At 45.5% G+C, this 20,766-nt stretch overlaps 1 protein-coding gene across 1 annotated transcript in view; it reads left to right on the top strand.

Moving 5' to 3' along the window:
- The first annotated feature begins 6,202 nt into the window (after nt 1–6,202).
- The window catches only part of LOC134932265 (TBC1 domain family member 2B-like), a 95,994-nt gene continuing 81,430 nt past the window's right edge, over nt 6,203–20,766 (top strand). Inside the window, exons 1-3 of the mRNA XM_063926551.1 lie at nt 6,203–6,363; nt 8,399–8,571; nt 10,242–10,432. Of these exons, the coding sequence (XP_063782621.1) occupies nt 6,266–6,363; nt 8,399–8,571; nt 10,242–10,432 (462 nt within the window). The 5' untranslated portion in view covers nt 6,203–6,265. The remainder of the gene's footprint in view (nt 6,364–8,398; nt 8,572–10,241; nt 10,433–20,766) is intronic.

Genomic DNA, 20,766 nt, shown 5'->3' with positions numbered 1-20,766 from the left:
CTTAAATGATAGGCTCTGCTTCTTAGGCTACTGGACACCATTAGCTCCAGAGGGTCGGAACGCAGGTCTCACCCTCGCCGTTCGTCCCGGAGCCGCACCGCTGTCCTCCTCACAGAGCCGGAAGATAGAAGCCGGGTGAGTATAAGAAGAAAGAAGACTTCAAAGGCGGCAGAAGACTTCAGATCTTCTCTGAGGTAACGCGCAGCGGTAATGCTGCGCGCCATTGCTCCCACACACAACACACACAGCGGGCACTAAAGGGCGCAGGGGGGGTCGCCCTGGGCAGCAATAATAAACATCTAGGGACTGGCTAACATATATATATATATATATATATATATATATATATATATAGCAACACAATTTTTGAGAGGCACTCCTCTGCTTTGTAAATAATTTCCACAGCTACAACTGCATGCTTTCAACGTTTCAGGTGCACTTTATTAGCACCTTTCGTTAGGATTAAGACAGATACAGACATCATACCTTAAATACTATGTGCAATAAAGGATGCCGGCTGGATGAGTTGTGATGTCATCACACACCGTCCCAGGAAGTGCAGGGGGAGCAGAGACCTGATCCTTTATTGCACATGGTATTTAAGGTAAGATGTCTGTATCTGTCTTTATCCTGACGAAAGGTGCTAATAAAGTGCACCTGAAACGTTGAAAGCATGCAGTTGTAGCTGTGGAAATTATTTACAAAGCCGAGGAGTGCCTCTCAAAAATTGTGTTGCTGTACATTGTGCCCTAGAGGTTCGGAGGGGGCACCCAGGTACTATCTGTTACTGTTTTATGGCGTGCCGGTCAAAATTGCTGGAATATATATATACAGGTTGAGTATCCCTTATCCAAAATGCTTGGGACCAGAGGTATTTTGGATATCGGATTTTTCCGTATTTTGGAATAATTAGATACCATAATGAGATCTTATGATGATGGGACCTAAATCTAAGCACAGAATGCATTTATGTTACATATACACCCTAAACACACAGCCTGAAGGTAATTTTAGCCAATATTTTTTATAACTTTGTGCATTAAACAAAGTGTGTGTACATTCACACATTTCATTTATGTTTCATATACACCTTATATACACAGCCTGAAGGTCATTTAATACAATATTATTAATAACTTTGTATATTAAACAAAGTTTGTGTACATTGAGCCATCAAAAAACAAAGGTTTCACTTTCTCACTCTCACTCAAAAAAGTCCGTATTTCGGAATATTTGGATATGGGATACTCAACCTGTATGTGTGTATGTGTATATATATATATATATATATATATATATATATATATATATATATATATATAATATATGCGCTGTTTTATCTGGGAATTTTGTTTCCAGTGGCAGTTGGCGCTGGTTGTGTGCTGGCATACTCTCTCTCTGTCTCTCCAAAGGGCCTTATTGATTGTGGTGTCTCTGTTGGCAATGCCGACACCTGATTGGTTGGATATGTTGTATGTTTTAAATGCAAACGTGTCTTTATTACATCAGAGATTGGACAAAGCAGAGTCCAGGGCTAGAACAGGGAGTCAATCCATGGCTTTGACTGTGTCACAGGACCCTTCAGGGTCTCAGAAACGTCCCCTGTCCCAAGTAGCAGACACTGATACCGACACGGATTCTGACTCCAGTGTCGACTACGATGATGCGAGGTTACACCCAAGGGTGGCCAAAAGTATTCATTATATGATTATTGCAATAAAGGATGTTTTACTACCTTATCAATAAATATGACCCCATCATGCAGTATATACTAAAACAAAATATCGGAATAAAATAAAACATAATTAAAAATAAAATTAAAAATGAATACCCTCTATCCCTGACAAGACGGTACACATGTTTAAGGAAGAGAAACCTGAGGTAACCTTTCCTCCATCTCATGAGCTGAACGCGTTATTTGAAAAGGCTTGGGAAACTCCAGACAAGAAACTGCAGATTTAGGCTGCTGCAGATTCCCAAAAGAATTCTTATGGCTTATCCTTTCTCTGCGCAGGGCAGGTTACGGTGGGAATCCCCACCCAGGGTGGACAAGGCGTTAACGCGCTTGTCCAAAAAGGTGGCGCTAGCGTCTCCAGACACGGCAGCCCTCAAGGATCCTTGTGATCGCAGACAGGAAACTACCTTAAAATCAATTTATACACATACGGGTGCCCTGCTCAGACCGGCAATAGCGTCGGCTTGGGTTTGTAGCGCTGTTGCGGCTTGGTCGGATACTTTGTCAGCAGACATTGATACCCTGGATAGGGATACCATTTTATTGACCTTAGGTCACATTAAAGACGCAGTCTTATATATGAGAGACGCTCAGAGAGACGTTGGTCTGCTAGGTTCGAGAGCCAACGCCATGGCGATTTCTGCTAGGCGAGCCCTGTGGACCCGCCAATGGACGGGTGATGCCGACTCAAAGAAGCATATGGAAGTTTTACTTTACAAAGGTGAGGATTTATTTGGGGAAGGTCTCGCGGACCTGGTTTCCACAGCTACCGCTGGTAAATCTACTTTTTACCTTATGTTTCCCCACAGCAAAAGAAAATGCCGCAATATCAGATGCAGTCCAGTCCAGAAGAGGTCGGGCTCTTCCTTCCTCGCCAGAGGTAAGGGAAGAGGGAAAAAAAACTGCCTGCTACGGCTAGTTCCCAGGAGCAGAAGTCCTCCCCGGCTTCTACTAAATCCACTGCATGACGCTGGGGCTCCACTGAGGGAGTCTGCGTCGGTGGGGGCACGTCTTCGACTCTTCAGCCACGTCTGGGTTCATGGATCCTTGGGCAATGGAAATTGTATCCCAGGGTTACAAGCTGGAATTCGAAGACTTGCCTCCTCGCCGGTTTTTCAAATCTGCTTTACCAGCTTCTTCCCCAGAAAGGGAGATAGTTTTAGCTGCAATTTAAAAACTGTGTCAACAACAAGTGGTTGTCGAGGTTCCCCTAGTTCAACAGGGGAAAGGGTACTATTCAACCCTGTTTGTGGTCCTGAAACCGGATGGCTCGGTCAGACCCATTCTGAATCTAAAATCCCTAAACCTGTATTTGAAAAAGTTCAAATTCAAGATGGAATAGCTCCGGGCAGTTATCTTCAGCCTGGAAGGGGGGGATTTTATGGTGTCACTAGACATAAAGGATGCATACCTTCATGTCCCCATATATCCTCCTCATCAGGCGTACCTGAGATTCGCTGTACAGGACTGTCATTACCAGTTTCAGACGTTGCCGTTTGGGCTTTCCACGGCCCAAGGATTTTCACCAAGGTAATGGCGGAAATTATGGTGCTCCTGCGACGGCAGGGAGTCACAATTATCCCGTACTTGGACGATCTCCTGATAAAAGCGAGATCGAGAGATCAGTTGCTGAAAAGCGTGGCGCTATCCCTGATAGTGCTGCAGCAACATGGCTGGATTCTGAATCTACCAAAGTCACAGTTGGTTCCAAAGACTCTGCTATCTTCCTTAGGCATGATTCTGGACACGGAACAAAAGAGGGGTTTTCTCCCAATGGAAAAAGTCCAGGAATTTCAGAACATGGTCAGAGACCTGTTAAAACCGAAAAGAGTGTCAGTCCATCAATGCACTCGAGTACTGGGGAAGATGGTGGTGACCTACGAGGCCATCCCCTTCGGCAGGTTTCATGCGAGGACGTTTCAGTGGGACCTTCTGGACAAGTGGTCTGGGTCCCATCCTCAAATTCATCAGAAAATAAGCCTGTCCCCCAGGGCCAGGGTGTCTCTCCTGTGGTGGCTGTAGAGTGCTCACCTTCTAGAGGGTCGCAGGTTCGGCATTCAAGACTGGGTTCTGGTGACCACGGACGCGAGCCTCCGAGGATGGGGAGCAGTCACACAAGGAAGAAACTTTCAGGGGATATGGTCAAGCCAGGAGGCTTGTCTACACATCAACATACTGGAATTGAGGGCCATATACAACAGCCTACGTCAAGCGGAGAATCTTCTTCGCGACCTACCGGTTCTGATTCAATCAGACAACGTCACAGCCGTGGCTCATGTAAACCGCCAAGGCGGAACAAGGAGCAGAGTGGCAATGGCGGAAGCCACCAGGATTCTGCGCTGGGCGGAAAATCACATAAGCGCTTTGGCAGCAGTCTTCATTCCGGGAGTGGACAACTGGGAAGCAGACTTCCTCAGCAGACATGATCTCCATCCAGGAGAGTGGGGACTTCATCAAGAAGTTTTTGCAGAGATAGGAAATCATTGGGGACTTCCTCAAATAGACATGATGGCGTGACGCCTCAACAAGAAGCTTCGGAGGTATTGTTTCAGGTCAGGCAGTAGCAGTGGACGCCCTGGTGACACCGTGGGTGTTTCAGTCGGTCTATGTGTTCCCTCCTCTTCCACTCATCTCAAAGATATTGAGACTCATAAGACGAAAAAGAGTGCAGACAATACTCATTGTTCCAGATTGGCCTCAGGGCCTGGTATTCCGATCTTCAGGAAATGCTCACAGAAGATCCGTGGCCTCTTCCTCTCAGAGAGGACCTGTTGCAACAGGGGCCCTGCGTGTTCCAAGACTTACCGCGGTTACGTTTGACGGCATGGCGGTTGAACACGATTCCTAGCTGGAAAAGGCATTCCGGAAGAAGTCATCCCTACTCTGATAAAGGCTAGGAAGGAGGTGACGGCGAAACATTATCACCGTATCTGGAGAAAGTATGTATCTTGGTGTGAATCCAAGAATGCTCCTACGGAAGTTTTCCATCTGGGCCGTTTTCTCCACTTTCTACAGACAGGAGTGGATATGGGCCTAAAATTAGGCTCCATTAAGGTACAGATTTTGGCCCTATCAATTTTCTTTCAGAAGGAATTCCCAGAAGTCCAGACTTTTGTAAAGGGAGTGCTGCACATACAGCCTCCTTTTGTGCCTCCAGTGGCACAATGGGACCTTAACGTGGTGTTACAGTTCCTAAAATCTCACTGGTTTGAACCTCTTCAAACGGTTGAATTAAAATTTCTCACTTGGAAGGTGGTCATGTTGTTGGCCTTGGCATCTGCAAGGCGGGTGTCCGAATTGGCGGCTTTGCCCCTATCTGATTTTCCATGTGGATAGAGCAGAATTAAGGACTCGTCCTCAATTTTTGCCTAAGGTGGTTTCATCGTTTCATATGAACCAACCTATTGTGGTACCTGTGGCTACGAATGACTTGGAGGATTCCAAGTCTCTTGCTGTAGTCAGGGCCTTAAAAATGTATGTAGCCAGGACGGCTCGGGTTAGGAAAACAGAGGCACTGTTTGTCCTGTATGCAGCCAACAAGGTTGGCGCTCCTGCTTCTAAGCAGACTATTGCTCAATGGATCTGTAACACGATTCAGCAGGCTCATTCTACGGCTGGATTGCCGTTACCAAATTCAGTTAAGGCCCATTCCATTAGGAAGGTGGGCTCTTCTTGGGCGGCTGCCCGAGGCGTCTCGGCATTACAGCTTTACCGAGCAGCAACTTGGTTGGGTTCAAACACTTTTGCAATGTTCTACAAGTTTGATACCCTGGCTAGTGAGGACCTCATGTTTGCTCAATCGGTGCTGCAGAGTCATCCGCACTCTCCCGCCCGGTCTGGAGCTTTGGTATAATCCCCATGGTCCTTACGGAGTCCCCAGCATCCTCTAGGACGTAAGAGAAAATAAGATTTTAAACCTACCGGTAAATCTTTTTCTCCTAGTCCGTAGAGGATGCTGGGCGCCCGTCCCAGTGCGGACATATTTCTGCAAGGCTTGTATATAGTTATTGCTTACATAAGGGTTATGTTACAGTTGAGATCAGTCTTTGGCTGATGCTGTTTTGTTCATACTGTTAACTGGTTGCGTATATTCCAGGTTATACGGTGTGGATGGTGTGGGCTGGTATGAATCTTGCCCTTAGGTTAACAAAAATCCTTTCCTCGTACTGTCCGTCTCCTCTGGGCACAGTTCTCTGAGGTCTGGAGGAGGGGCATAGAGGGAGGAGCCAGTGCACACCCATCTAAAGTTCTTTATAGTGCCCATGTCTCCTGCGGAGCCCGTCTATACCCCATGGTCCTTACGGAGTCCCCAGCATCCTCTACGGACTAGGAGAAAAAGATTTACCGGTAGGTTTAAAATCTTATTATATATATTACACAAATCTATTATATAATTATTTTTATGTCATTGCTCACTTTACATATTTGCTTCAGTACAGTTTGTCTCCCACTGTTTTTATTGCAGAGTACCCGAGTACTTCATATGCTAATGATGCTGCAGAGCAGGCTCGAACCCATTTCATTGCTGAAATGTGTCCAGGTGTACTCGGCGACCAATCACCTGACCAAGGATCCTGTCACTCCGCTCCTGTGCATGGTCTGCTGAGGCAGTGGAGTAATGATATCAGGTACCCAGAATATAACAATGCACAGTAACATGACTGAACAATAATAGTGGGAGAGCACTAGCTTGATCACAAACTTATTGCAGAGGCATAGTGCCTCTATTAGAATCAGATGACACAACTTTGCAGAATTGTGTGGAAGTGCAGACGTTTCATAAAGAAATGTGATTCTATCACTGGAAACTGAAACCCTTTTCTTAAGAACCTACTGTTATCTCTGATGGCTGTGTGCATTACAACACAGAGCTGGAGGTTTTGTAATCTGTAATCTGCAGAAAGCAAACAAGTAATGAAATTCTCACATACTCTGTGTCCATGGGACGGATTTCCTCCCAGTGCTTAGAGAAAACAGCCAATATCACAACAATACTTGTGTGTGTTCAGGTACAGACACAGGAACGGCTGTGTGGTTTAGGTAAAGGTCAGTAGGTTTCCTAAAGCGAGCATGTTAATGCCATTGAGTCATTCTACCTCTTACTGTTAATTAATTAAGGACACTGACATTTGATAAATGTACTCCTATAAAACACTGTCAGCTGTGCCAGTGACTATGTGGATGATATTAGCATGTTTAAAAAGGGTAGGACGTGTTTCCTTCCTATACTGTAAGTGTATAGGCCACTGCTGTTCATTCCAGTAGCTGTAGTCATTTGCTATGATAGGAGTGTCACTGTCACTAGGCTACAACACTTTTTGTGACTATTAATTTGATAACTGCCACTTGATTTGCTTTTAAAAGATATCTTTTAGACAACCATTCTACAGAAACCTAGAACAAATATATTACAGATCCTTACTTGGCAGCAATGTTAGCAATATTTTAAAATGTCTTTATTATGTTGTCCTATTAAGTATCCATTGTCAGTCTGGCTGTTCTTACAAGAAGAGTGACGTTCTTATGGGGCTGATTCTCAGTTGGTTGCAGATGAGGCTTTTTACTGCAGTGGGGTATCTTTGTCTTTATGGTAATGTCCTTTGGCATTTCTATAATGGGTACAATGTGTGCGGTGAGTCCAGGGGGGGCACACACTGCACCCATTTCTCCTATACTTACCTTTCCAAGTCCATCGCTGACCGTGTGTGGGCCCCCTCCTCTCCTGTAGCCGCTGCTAGCGCACTGACCACTAGAGACTCTGGCACAGTGCCCGAGTCTACAGCGCTCAAAGCGCTAGAAGTGGCGCGACTGCTACGGGAGAGGAGGGAGCCCACACACGGAGTCTGCACATGGGTCCCCTCCTCTATAGAGACGCCGCTGTGTAAAAGCATGTGTCCAAATGTGCATGTACTGAGACACCCACTCACAGTGTCTTTAGATGCCGCATTGCCGTCTGGTGCGTCTTTAGACACCACTATCATATTTGTGCGTCTCTGTACATAGCCACTTTGATTGGCAAGCCTTCAACACTTGCATAAGATGCAACGTTAGCATGCATCTGTTTTTCCTCACCCATTACCTCTGGGTAACTCCCACTAAAATCTGCATTGTGTCTGTGTACAGAGGCAATCGGGTGCATGTAAAAACTTATCGTCACTGCACCTGACTCAGAATCAGCTCTTATTTGTGAAACATGAATAAATAATTAAATGGAATTTGTTTTAAAGAATAAGTCACATTTTTGTTACTGTCCTGTTTTTAATTCAATGGTAGTGTGATGTTCCTAGTTGATATTTGTAAGAATACATGCATTCCTGTGCTTAAACCAAATGAGCGTTATAACAATTAGAAATATAGCAATTTATTTCAAACCAGGGGAGACCATATTGAATGTGATTATTTTAATTTTTTGTAATCTCCTGTATATTCCTTCCTTTTGTTCTCCCCAAAAATGCCACATAACACAAAAGTGTGGGCTTTGTCTTGTCGCACACTTTCAGCCTGGTACAAAGACCTATATATCTGCAGACCACAGTGGAAGGGTCTTTTGTTCAGTATTTTTGTTAAGCAGTTGCAAGTTATCTGCATGTTCGTTAAATGTTCCCATGTATGCTACTTAACTGATAACTTCCTCTAATACGGCTTTTGATTGTGTTGAGTTAGAAACTCAGTGCAAAACCTTCGACCTGGCCGAAGTGGCAATGATGGCAGGAAGAGTGTTTTCTACACCAATGAGGAATGGGAGCTGCTGAACCCAACCATTAAGGAGCTGGAGGAGTCACTTCTGCATGAGCAGAGGAGAAAACCTCCCGTGGAAGGAGGCAAAGGGAACACAGGTGCAGAGTCCCTTAATGTGCAGGAGCTGAGATATAGCACTTACTCTGTGACTAAATCTCCCATTCATCTCTTCTTCTTTTACCTCTGTACATTTCATGTATGCACTGCACACCTTTTCTGTTGCTTTACTTACAATAACCTATATACATGCAACTTATGTTAAAACTTATGCATTGGCAACACTTCCCACCTTTTTTCACAGTTACTGTTCTTTGCATTAAAAAATGAAATTAGCAACACTGAAACGTGTGGCACTTAGCGTGCCTTTATAGAAGCCGCTATTATCCGCTTTTTAAGGGAAATCTGTCTGTAGATAATAGTAGCAGCATTTAAGCACCATCTAATTATAAGAACAAGGAAAACCTGAATGTCAGGAAAAAACACGCATGCGCAGTGCATAACGTTTGTGTAAATATACCTGACGTCTGTGTGCACATCCCCGTTACGCCTTCTAGATGCTTTATTTGGCCTTTTGCAGGATTGCACTCTGATAGGAAAAAGTACATAAAACCACTTTGGGAGCACTCCTTTACATTGTTGCACCCTTTTTAGTTTGCTAATTGCAGCATCATATATTTAAGTAAACTGCATAAATGGTAATCTCTTGTGCTGTGTGGCTCCCTGCTAGAGTAAGAACAGCTAACTATGGGGGTTATTCAGAGCTAAAGTAGCAAAAACTGCTAAGGATCAAATTGCGTGCTGGGGGTCGCCCAGCATGTGTGGCACCGCCCTGTATTGCGATCGCATTGCAGGAGCCCAAATAGAGGACGACCCCCTGCATACGCACCAGGATTCGTATGCAGGGACACTGCTGCCATGTTTCCAATCGCAGAAAATGCAGTCAACGTCATCAGGCTGCCCCAAAAACTGCCACAACACGCCTGCTATGCGTCGCCGCCCCCAAACGCCCGCATGTGGGCTGGATGTTAAGTCGGCTATGCTGAGTTGAGACAGATCACTTGCACTAGATACAGGGCTGGTGTTAATAGGGGTTCACTACGATATGCCGGCGGTCGGGCTCCCGGCGCCCAGCATACCGGCGCCGGGAGCCCGACCGCCGGCTTACCGACAGTATGGCGAGCGCAAATGAGCCCCTTGCGGGCTCGCTGCGCTCGCCACGCTACGGGCACGGTGGCGCGCTACGCGCGCCACACTATTTTATTCTCCCTCCAGGGGGGTCGTGGACCCCCACAAGGGAGAATAAGTGTCGGTATGCCGGCTGTCGGGATCCCGGGGCCGGTATACTGTGCGCCGGGATCCCGTCAGTCGGCATACTGAAGACCACCCGTTAATAGTTATGATGGTAACTTCTAAAAACTGTATACATAATGGGTAGTGCACTTGTATCGATGTCTGTCACTCTGCGGTTACATCAATGCTTGCATTTATTTCTGTGCCAGCAATGCTGCCTACTTTTGTTCACACCTGTATTATACCCATGATCTCAAACTGTAAATACTGACATTTGGGCTGCAGATATTAAAAGGATTTTCCTGCTTTTTTCTTCGATAGAGGTCTTTTTTTTTAATGCTGTAAACGAATATCCTAGTGCTAACATACACAAAATATCTGATTTCTTTTACCTGTCCTATAAATGTCTGTTATTTTTATATGATATAAAGATAAAATCTTTGGCTCATCTCTGTTTGTGTTAATTTTTCTTATCCAGGACTTGGTTTCCCATTTCCCAAACCAAGACGTCCGTTGCTGGGTGTAAACAGGAACCGGAACACTACAGATAACACGTCTGTTGAATCTTTACCTGTGAATGATTCTAAAATGGACGGCAATCTTCCGTCAAAGCCTCACATCCAGGAAAAGGAACTGGAAAGATTGAGAAAGGAACTGACCAGCCAAAAGGTTAGTAGTATATGCAATATTTCTCTGTTAGGGTAATGGGGGTATATTTACAGGTTTATAGAATAGCAACCAATCACATTCTGGCCATTATCTTCTAGATGGTACTAGATAAGTAGAATCTGATTGTTTGAGCAGCATCTCCACTTGTCTAAACCTGCACTTTAGTACATGGACTGTGATACAGTCTAAAGGAGGACCACCCTTCCATAACATTATGATAGCAATTATCACTACATTGCTTCATGTTATACTGACCATATACAGTAAATCGGAGTACAATTCCCATCATCTGCATGGTTTATGTATAAGGGTTAAAGTCTACACGCATCAGCAATGCAGGAGCCTACAATAACTCTCTCTCTCTCTCTCTCTCTCTCTCTCTCATATTTATATATATATATATATATATATATATATATATATATATATTTATTTGGGGCAGTACGGATGGTGTAATGGTTAGCATTACTGCCTCACAGCACTGAGGTCATGGGTTCAATTCCCACCATGTCTCTACCTGTGTGGAGTTTGTATATTCTCCCCGTACTTGCGTGGGTTTCCACCGGGTTCTCCGGTGTCCTCCCACAATCCAAAAATATACTGGTAGGTTAATTGGCTCCCAACAAAATTAACCCTAGCATGAATGTGTGTGCGTGTACATGTGTTAGGGAATATAGATTGTAAGCTCCACTGGGGCAGGGACTGATGTGAATGGCCAAATATTCTCTGTAAAGCGCTGCGGAATATGTGTGCGCTATATAAATAACTGGTAATAATAATAATAATAATAATAATATGTGTTTTATTTATTTATTTTCTTAAAGATCATTTTATTTTTAAACTTTTACAAGCATTTCAGACGGTGACTTACGTCTCCATATCTGTATGATGTTTAGATAAAGGCGAGAAAATAAACGCAGATGAATATCATGGGTTTATTCCCAACCTCAGCCCCCAAGGCACACTAATAGGCCCTACACACTGGCCGATCCGCCGTCGAGCTGCCCGACGGCGGATACGGCCGACGGGCGACCCGGCGGCGGGGGGCAGTGACGGGGGGAGTGAAGTTTCCTCATTTTCCCTGTCACCCGGCTGCATTGAAGTGCAGGCAAATATGGACGAGATCGTCCATATTGGCCTGCATGTACAGCCGACGGGGGAACAGCGATGAACGAACGCGGGGCCGCGCATAGTTCATCGCTGGAGCCTCCACACTGCACGATATGAACGTTATCTCGTTCTTTAATGAACGAGATCGTTCATATCGTGCTGTCATGTCGGCCAGTGTGTAGGGCCCTTTACAGTGCAGGTTTTAATGATATCCAGGCTTCAGCACAGATGGTTAAATCAAAGTAACCGAGGTACTAATTAAGTCACCTGTGCTCAAGCATGGATATCACTAAAACCTAGACTGTTAGTGTGCCTTGAAGACCGAGGTTGGGAAAGCCTGGTTTACACTAACACTGTTTCCTTACGGACTACTGCGATGTAATGTGAATTTAACAGAGTTGTCCTCGTTCCTGTTTTTCCTGTTACTTTCTGAAAATCCAGACGCTCACGCTGGAGAGAGATCACATTACAGCAGCATTGCTAAAAAAGTTATATTGTCTTTTGGCAAGGAAGTCACATTTTAGGAAATGCGAGCTAAGGCAGTGTCTTGTGATCTAGGGGCAAACCAGTGGAAGTACTCCCTATTAATCACGTTTGTTTGCTAGGATTTGCCAGAGATGATGCTCTTTCCACAGCTGGATACTGTTAACTGTATACTATAAATACTTGTAGGATCATGTGAGCGGTGTGTGTGGAAATCTTTCTTCCTTTTGGATGTGTGCAGGATTTCAGCTTTGTTTAAAGTGTGATCATATGACATCTATATAGCTATATGGCAGCAGGTAACTAGACACCACTGCATGAATGTTTTCCGTGTGAGAGGCTTTTTTTTTTCTCTTTGTTTTCTAGTTGTTGGCCAAATATGTCCATCTTTGTAGTCACACGGTTCTCTATAAGTATTTTGTATTATACAACTTGTCCATAAATTGGTTGTTTCCAGCTTCTGAGCTCTACGTACAGCACGTGCAGGTTGTCAAACACTGTCCACTGTTTAAAGGGGCCAAACCTAAAATATACTATGGTCCACTGTGTAAAGGCAGCTTGCATTATTTACAGATACACTGTATATGAAAATGAAAACATTCCCATTCATTGCAAGAAGTAGTTACTTACACACTGTATACATAGAAAATGCATCTGACATCAAGCTATCAGAGTTACCATATTCCATTCCTTGCTGGGCTTTCTTGACTGTTTTAAAGGCAGAAAGTTCATGATCCTAGCTTTAATATTAATCCGGATATTAGGCAGTATTGAAACAAAATAATAATTATGTTGTATTGTATATGCTGTTCAAACAGGCAGTCATGACATACAGCATAGTGCAACCCTATCATGTGTTGTCCTTTGTCACATATTTCCTTGCTGTCCTCATGGATTACATACACGGCATTATATGAGTCTCTGTACTACCCTGTTTCTGTTACTTGTGATTCGTTCATATAAAACTGTCTGGGTGGGAAAAAAAAATGATCTGGCTTGTGGTGTGTACACACGGTGAGATTTCTTTCTTACGATTTTGACTATATAGTCAAAATCGTAAGAAAAGTTAGTGCAGATCGCAAGGTGAAAGCCACCTTGCGATCCCGATCCGCCGTCCCGCGCGTCCGGCATCGCAAGAATAGAGAGACTGTGCAGGCAAGTCAATTTTGACTATCTCTATAGAAGAGATAGTCAAAATTGACACTTAGCCAAAATCGCACATAGGGGGTCATTCCGAGTTGTTCGCTCGCTAGCAGATTTTAGCAGCATTACACACGCTAGGCCGCCGCCCTCTGGGAGTGTATCTTAGCATAGCAGAATTACGAACGAAAGATTAGCAGAATTGCAAATAGAAAATTCTTAGCAGTTTCTGAGTAGCTCGAGACTTACTCCTACACTGCGATCAGCTCAGCCCGTTTCGTTCCTGGTTTGACAAAACAAACAAACACGCCCTTCGTTCGGCCAGCCACTCCCCCGTTTCTCCAGACACTCCCGCGTTTTATCCTGGCACGCCTGCGTTTTTCTGCACACTCCCAGAAAACGGTCAGTTTCCGCCCAGAAACACCCACTTCCTGTCAATCACACTACGATCACTTCAACGATGAATATTCTTCGTTCGGACGTGAGTAAATCTACTAAGTTTTGTGCTAAAATACTAAGCGCATGCGCGCTGCGTACCATGCGCATGCGCATTTTTGCCTTAATCGCTCCATCGTGAAAATCGGCAACGAGCGAACAACTCGGAATGACCCCCATAGTCAGTATCGCAAGCACATGATGAGTGTGCTTGCGATACTGACTATGTGCCGACTTGGAACCTGTCGCATAGTGAGAATCGGGCATAGCCCGAATCTCAGAGTGTGTATGGGCCATAACCCCATTTACCTCACTAAATTGCTATTGATGATGACTGTTGGGGTAGGGATTTGCTGAAGAAAAAAGAGGATTTTGGTACTTACCGATAAATCCATTTCTCTGAATCCTCTAGGGGACACTGGAGTCCTATACAGTAGGGGTGTGAAGCTTGCAACCGGAGGTGTGGCACAATCTAAAATTAGCATTGTTTGCACAGCCGGCTCCTCCCTCTTCACATCCCTCCTCCCTAAGTTTGGAAAATTTGACTGAGAGAATAGGACATGATACTATAGCACATGGCAAGGAACCGAACCGTACATCATATCAAACAGCATCCAAGAAACTCTTAACCGAAAAACTAACGCTATTTGTACGAACTGTTTGAACACAGCAGGTTGACAGCACCGAGGCGGGCGTCCAGTGTCACCTAGAGGATTCAGAGAAATGGATTTATCGGTAAGTACCAAAATCCTCTTTTCTCTTTCATCCACTAGGGGACACTGGAGTCCTATACAGTAAGGGACGTCCCAAAGTTATCCCCCAGGGAGGGAGTGCTGTCGGTGGCCTGCAAAACTAAACGTCCGAACTTAGAGTCTCCGGACGCAAAGGTATCAAACTTGTAAAATTTTGCGAACCTGTGGGCTGGGAGGGCCACGTCGCCGCTCTGCAGTAGTAGTAGTGGAAGCACCTCTGGCAGCCGCCCATGAGGCACCCACTGATCGGGTGGTATGAGCACCCGTCTGAACTGGAACCTGTTTGCCACTGGAAATATAAGCTTGCTGAATGGCAAGTCTAATTCATCTAGACAAAGACTGCTTAGATGCTGGCCAACCCTTCCTAGGCCCATCATAAAGAACAAACAAATGGTCCGACTTTCTGAAGGAGGACGTAACTTCTACGTAGACCCGTAAAGCTCGGACCACATCCAAGGACACGTCCCCATCTGCGAGACCCTGGAAAGATTGGCTGGTTTACATGAAACCCCGAAACAACCTTAGGAAGGAAATCTGCTCTTGTATGGAGTTCTGCCCTATCCTCATGAAAAATTAAAAAAGGACTCCTACACGATAAGGCTCCCAACTCAGAAACCCGCCTGGCCGAAGCCAAGGCAAGCAATAATGTGACCTTCCAAGAGAGATATTTCAGGTCTGTTCTTGCTAACGGCTCAAAGGTTGATGATCCCAAAAATTTCAACACCATATATAAGTCCCATGGTGCAGTAGGAGGACGAAAAGGGGGTTGTATCCTCAGAACCCCCTGTAAAAAGGTTTGAACCTCTAGCAAGGATGCTAACCGCTGTTGAAATAGGATGGAGAGAGACGAAATTTGAACCTTCAGAGAGCCCAGCCTCAGTCCTACATCTAGACCGGCCTGAAGGAATAGTAGAAGTCTGGATAAATGAAAGTTCGTCGAATTCCACCCACGTTCTTGACACCATGTGCCTCTTCCAAATCCTGTAGTAGTGCATGGCTGTGACCGGCTTCCAAGCAATCATCGTAGGAATGGCCGTTCTTGGTATCCCCCTGTTCCTTAAGATCCGGTTTTCAATAGCCACTCCGTTAAACGCAGCCTGTTCAGGTCTGGGTGTTGGAACGGTCCCTGAGGTAGCAGGTCCTCTCTCTGAGGTAACCGCCAAGGATCTCCCGCTAGTAACCCTCGCAGGTCTGAGTACCAAATCCTGCGGGGCCAATCTGGTGCGATTAGAATCGCCCACACTCGCTCTCGTTTCAACCTTTTCAGAACCCTGGGTATGAGGGGGAAAGGTGGAAAATTTAAACCCTCCTGTAACTCCAAGGAATTGTTAATGCGTCCACTCCTTCTGCTGCTGGATCTCTTGTCCTGGACACACATTTGGGCAGCTGATGGTTTTGCCGAGACGCCATTAAGCCGACTTGAGGTAGACCCCATCTCCTCACCACCATGTTGAAAATCCGTGGATATAGGCACCACTCTCCCGGATGCATGTCCTGGCGACTGAGATAATCTGCTTCCCAGTTTTCCACACCTGGAATGAACACTGCCGAGAGGATGATGTTTCGCCTTTCTGTCCACAACAAGATCTTTGTGGCTTCCTGTAACGCCATCCTGCTCTTTGTTCCTCCTTGCCGGTTTATGTAAGCCGTCGTTGTGACATTGTCCGACTTTATCTTTAATTGTTGACCCATGACTTGGTCTTCGGCTAAGAGAAGCGGATTGTAAACCGCTCTCAGCTCGAGAATGTTTATGGGTAGTCTGCTCTCCAGTACCATCCACCTGCCCTGAAACTGATGGTCCTCCAGGACAACACCACAGCCTCTGAGACTGGCATCCGTTGTTAGGATCCTCCAATCCCAAATGCCGAATCTCTTGCCTGCTGCGAGATTCCTGTGCAACGACCACCAAATTAAGGAGGTTCATATGCACGGTGGAAGTCTGATTCTTCGATGTAGAAGCCAGTGCGACCCTGCTCCCTGAGCAATGAGGTTCATCTGGAATGGTCGGGAATGAAGTCTGCCGTACTGGAGAGCTTCGAACGACGTAGAGAAACCGTCTGTGTCCTCCGTACCTGAGCCACTAATCTCTGTCGGTCTTGGACCTTGTTTTCTGGTAGGGATACTCTCAGTTGTACCGTGTCCAAGATGAGACCGAGGAATTGAATCCGTTGAGTCGGCATGAGGTTGGATTTCTGGAAATTCCCAATCCACCTATGTCAAATGAGAAATTGATGAGATGTCCGAACATCCTTGATCAGCTGTTCCTGAGATGATGCCTTGATCAGTAGATCGTCTAGATAAGGTATAATCGTGATCCCCAACAGTCTCAAACCTGCAACCATGATTGCCATGATCTTCGTAAAGATTCTTGGAGCTGATGATAGACCGAATGGCAAGGCCCTGAATTGGTAGTGATCCGTCACCAGTGCGAACCTTAAGTAAGCTTGGTGAGGAGTTGAGATTGGGATATGCAGATATGCATCCTTTATGTCCATGGATACCATGAACTCGCCTTGTTCTAAGCCTGCAATGACCGACTGGATTGATTCCATCTTGAATTTCTAGACCCTTAGAAACTGGTTTTAAAACGTTTAAATTGAGTATCGGTCTGACCGTTCCGTCTGGCTTTGGCATGACAAAAAGATTGGAATAGAAATCCGTTCCTCTCTGAGAAGCGGGAACTGGAATAATGACCTCTGACCGTAGCAACTTTTGAATTGCTGTCAGTAGTGCTTTTGCTTTCTGAGGGCACCAAGGCAATCCTGTTGTAAAAAACTGACTGTGAGGCCTCTGTTGAAAATCCAGTTTGTACCCCTGTGAAATTATGTCGTTTATCCAAAGTTCTGGTGAGGTGTTGGCCCAGATGTCCCGAAAACCTTCCAGACGTGCGCCCACCAAGGGGGATCCCAGGTGAGCCGGGAGGCTGTCATGCCAAGGTTTTTGTCAGTAGGTTTATTCTGCTTTCTGGTTGCTTCCTGTGAGTGGCCTCTACCTCTGCCCCCACGTACTTGTGTACCGAAACCACTTCCTTGGGCTCGAAAGGACTGCGATCTAAATGAATGAAACGCTGGTCCCGAATAACCTCTCCTAACCTGTGGAGCGGCTCTCGTATAAGGAGTAGGCAGAAAGGTGGATTTCCCTGCTGTAGCCTGCAAAATCCACTTGTCCAACTCTGAACCGAAAAGCATCTCACCCCCAAAGGGGATGGATTCTACCGCCTTCTTGGTGTCAGAGTCTCCTTGCCATTCTCTGAGCCATAAAATCCGTCTAGCCGATATGGCCGATGCGGAGATTCGCGATGCTATTCTACTAATATCCTTTGAGGCTTGACACAAATATGAAGCAGATTCTCAAATGTGTTCCGCCAGTTGGGTAATCTCTTCTAAGCTATTTTCTTCCTCAATAGCCTGTACAATACGTCCAGACCATGCTCCCATGGCCTTGTTGACCCAAGCGCAGACGATCGCAGGTCTCTGCTGCACCTGCCGCTACGAAAATTGACTTTAAAGCTGTGTCAACTTTACGATCTGAAGCATCCTTTAAAGTCGTTACATTAGGTATTGGTAAGATTGTCTTCTTCGACAACCTTCCTAGGGAAGCATTCACTACTGGTGGATTCTCCCACTTATCCATTACACCTTTAGGTAGGGGATAAGTCACTTGAAACCTTTTCGAAAATTTAAAGCGTTTGTCAGGTTGTTTCCAAGCCTCCTCCATTTGTGAGTGGAGGTATTTAGGAATGGGAAACGCCGCTGAACGCGGCTTTTGGGATTCGAACAATTCGAATTCTTCTGGCTCCTTTACTACTTCTACCTTTTTAAAGTTTAGGATCTCCTTCTCCGCTTCAATTAAAGACTGAAGACCCGAGATTGCCGTGTCCTCTTCTGGAAAATCGGCGTCTAGGGTAGATTCAATTAACTCGCCTTCCTCTGTATCAATGAAAAGACCCTCTTCCTCCTCTGATTCCGGTATAATAGGAAGAGGTCTTTTAACTGCCTTGCGCACATTCGTTTCTGCATGTGCGGGTGGCGTTAACTTGATGAGAAATTCCTCCATCGTCTTAGAGAATCCCGCAGCACATTCCGATTGCTGCTTGTGTGATTCGGCCATCTCCTTGGAGATTCTATTAGCAAGGTTGTCTTCCCATGACCTAGCCAGAGCACTGCTCCCAGGTGGAGCGTCCTTGTCTAAGCAGGAGTCGCACACCCTGGAGCTGCCAACCCTCGTGCTCTTAGAGCAGGCCAAAATAAATGTATAATTAAAAAAATTAAAACACCAGCCGACTCGCAACCCCAACTGTAAATCAGCTACGATACAGCTACAGAGTTGGTATCCGCTTGCTTCAGTGTATTTTCTTCAGGATCTTTGAAAGAGAATTCCCTTGAAAATATAATTAATATATTATAAGTACTTTTCAGGAGAGCCTCACATAACGTAATATATAGTCTATACCAGCAGAGGGAGCTGTTAGCCTAATTATCAAGTCAGACCAGCAGGGGGAGCTATCCCTGTAATAAAAGACCTTCCCCTATGTTCTTCACAGAGGGGGGATGGCCCATCCTGCCCCTCAGGTTGGCGCCTGCATGTATAATTAATATGGCTGCCACTGAAAAAAATAATAATAAATTACGTTACTACACCCCAGGTGGTTTACACAACTCAACCAACAAAACCTTTAACTATATTAGCACAGAGCCCCTCTTGAAAGCGCAGAGTTCACGGTATAAAGTCTCCCCACGCGGCCGAGGGATCTTAGCCGTGTGATCCGTCCTTCATTGCTGCTGTCTGTCCCCCGCCAGAGCGCGCGCCCTGCGGGACCGTTCTCATCCAGTCCCCCAGCGGCGTCTCTCTACACATTTGTACCTGCCGGAGAAGGACATCCCTGCGCTGCTCCCCCACGCGAGCGAGGATTCTCCTCAGCCGCGCGGCATACACTGTGTTCTGGCCAGCGCGCGCCATGGGATCTCACTCACCCGGTCCCACCGCTGCGCATCCCAGCGTCTCTCGCACAGCTCCTCTCCGCCGCCGATATGGGAGACCGCCCAGCCCCACGCTCTAACTAAGCAAAACTAAGATATACAGAGCGGGATTCGTTAGGGAAACCTAATACTAGCTAGCAGCTCCTTACATTACTATACTAGGGCCCTGATCATACCAGTACTCACTCAGAAACTGCCGAGGATCTCCTGTGGAGAGATGCAGGTCCCTTCAAAAGGGATCTTTGTCTCTCCAAATGTAATCAGCCTTGTCCCCCTTTTCAGTAGGTCGACGCAGCTATAATTAAAGTTTTAGTCAGCTCAGTGCTCCCACGTGCTGTACCTCCAGCACAATTTTCCAAACTGAGGGAGGGGGGATGTGAAGGGGGAAGAGCCGGCTGGGCAGACGATGCTAATTTTAGATTGTGCCACACCTCTGGTTGCAAGCTTCACACCCCTACTGTATAGGACTCCAGTGTCCCCTAGTGGTTGAAAGAGAAATTTATTTAATGTCTGGCCTGGAAAAATGCATTGTTTAATTTGGAAATAAAATCCAAGGCATAATCCGGAGAAGGTAACTGGATTATACGTTTTTCAAAAAGCGTATTTGCAGTGAAGATTCCATTGCATTTTGAACATTGGAGGATAAAGACCCCCTATGATTTGCTGTTATACTTCAGCCTTCCGGTACGATATTACCCGTAGAGGTGACCAACGGTCTTATTCTGAAACAACAATATTGCACCATGAGAGGTGTTCTTTATGTTTACTTGTAGACCCTCTATGCTGTGAGCAACAGATGGAAGATCGAAAATAGCAGTATCTGATGTGTATGATAGAAAACCCCTCATCTGGTACGCAGAATACCTATATGAGTGTTGTCGTGATACAAAACTAAGGTTAAAATTACTACACCATCAGGCGCTTGTCCTTTACTTTCCTTTTCCAGACTTTATTGCACTAAAACCTGGTGGCCTTCCGAAGGACTGAGCTACCGTCCATAGGTTTTCCTGTGGAATCCGGGTGCTAAAGCCGACAGATTATAGGAAAGACTTCTTGTTATATATCTGACTGTAGACAGAGGGGAAGCAGCGCATTGACCACTTTCGATTTTCCATATATATATATATATATATATATATATATATATATATATATATATATATATATATATATATATATATATATATATATATATACCAAGAAATTGAAAAAAGCAGGGAGCGCCAATAGTGCATTAAAAGTGTAGAAATTTATTTAAAAACCCGTCCAGGGGGCGTGGCTTGGCAGGCAGGCAGGGCAGACGTTCCTGGGGAGAGCTCTTGTATATTCCTCCCCAAAACTACTTCATTTGGCCCTGTTCCAGCCTGTTCCAGCCTAACTGTATCCTGCCCTTATCTCCCCTGATCCTGGTGAGCAGAGTCCCGGAGCCGGAGGA

Source organism: Pseudophryne corroboree, chromosome 6 (genome assembly GCF_028390025.1).
Source record: "Pseudophryne corroboree isolate aPseCor3 chromosome 6, aPseCor3.hap2, whole genome shotgun sequence".
Lineage (NCBI taxonomy): Eukaryota > Metazoa > Chordata > Amphibia > Anura > Myobatrachidae > Pseudophryne > Pseudophryne corroboree.
Note: the sequence above shows the minus strand (reverse complement) of the source record. Positions and strands in the feature narration are given on the sequence as shown.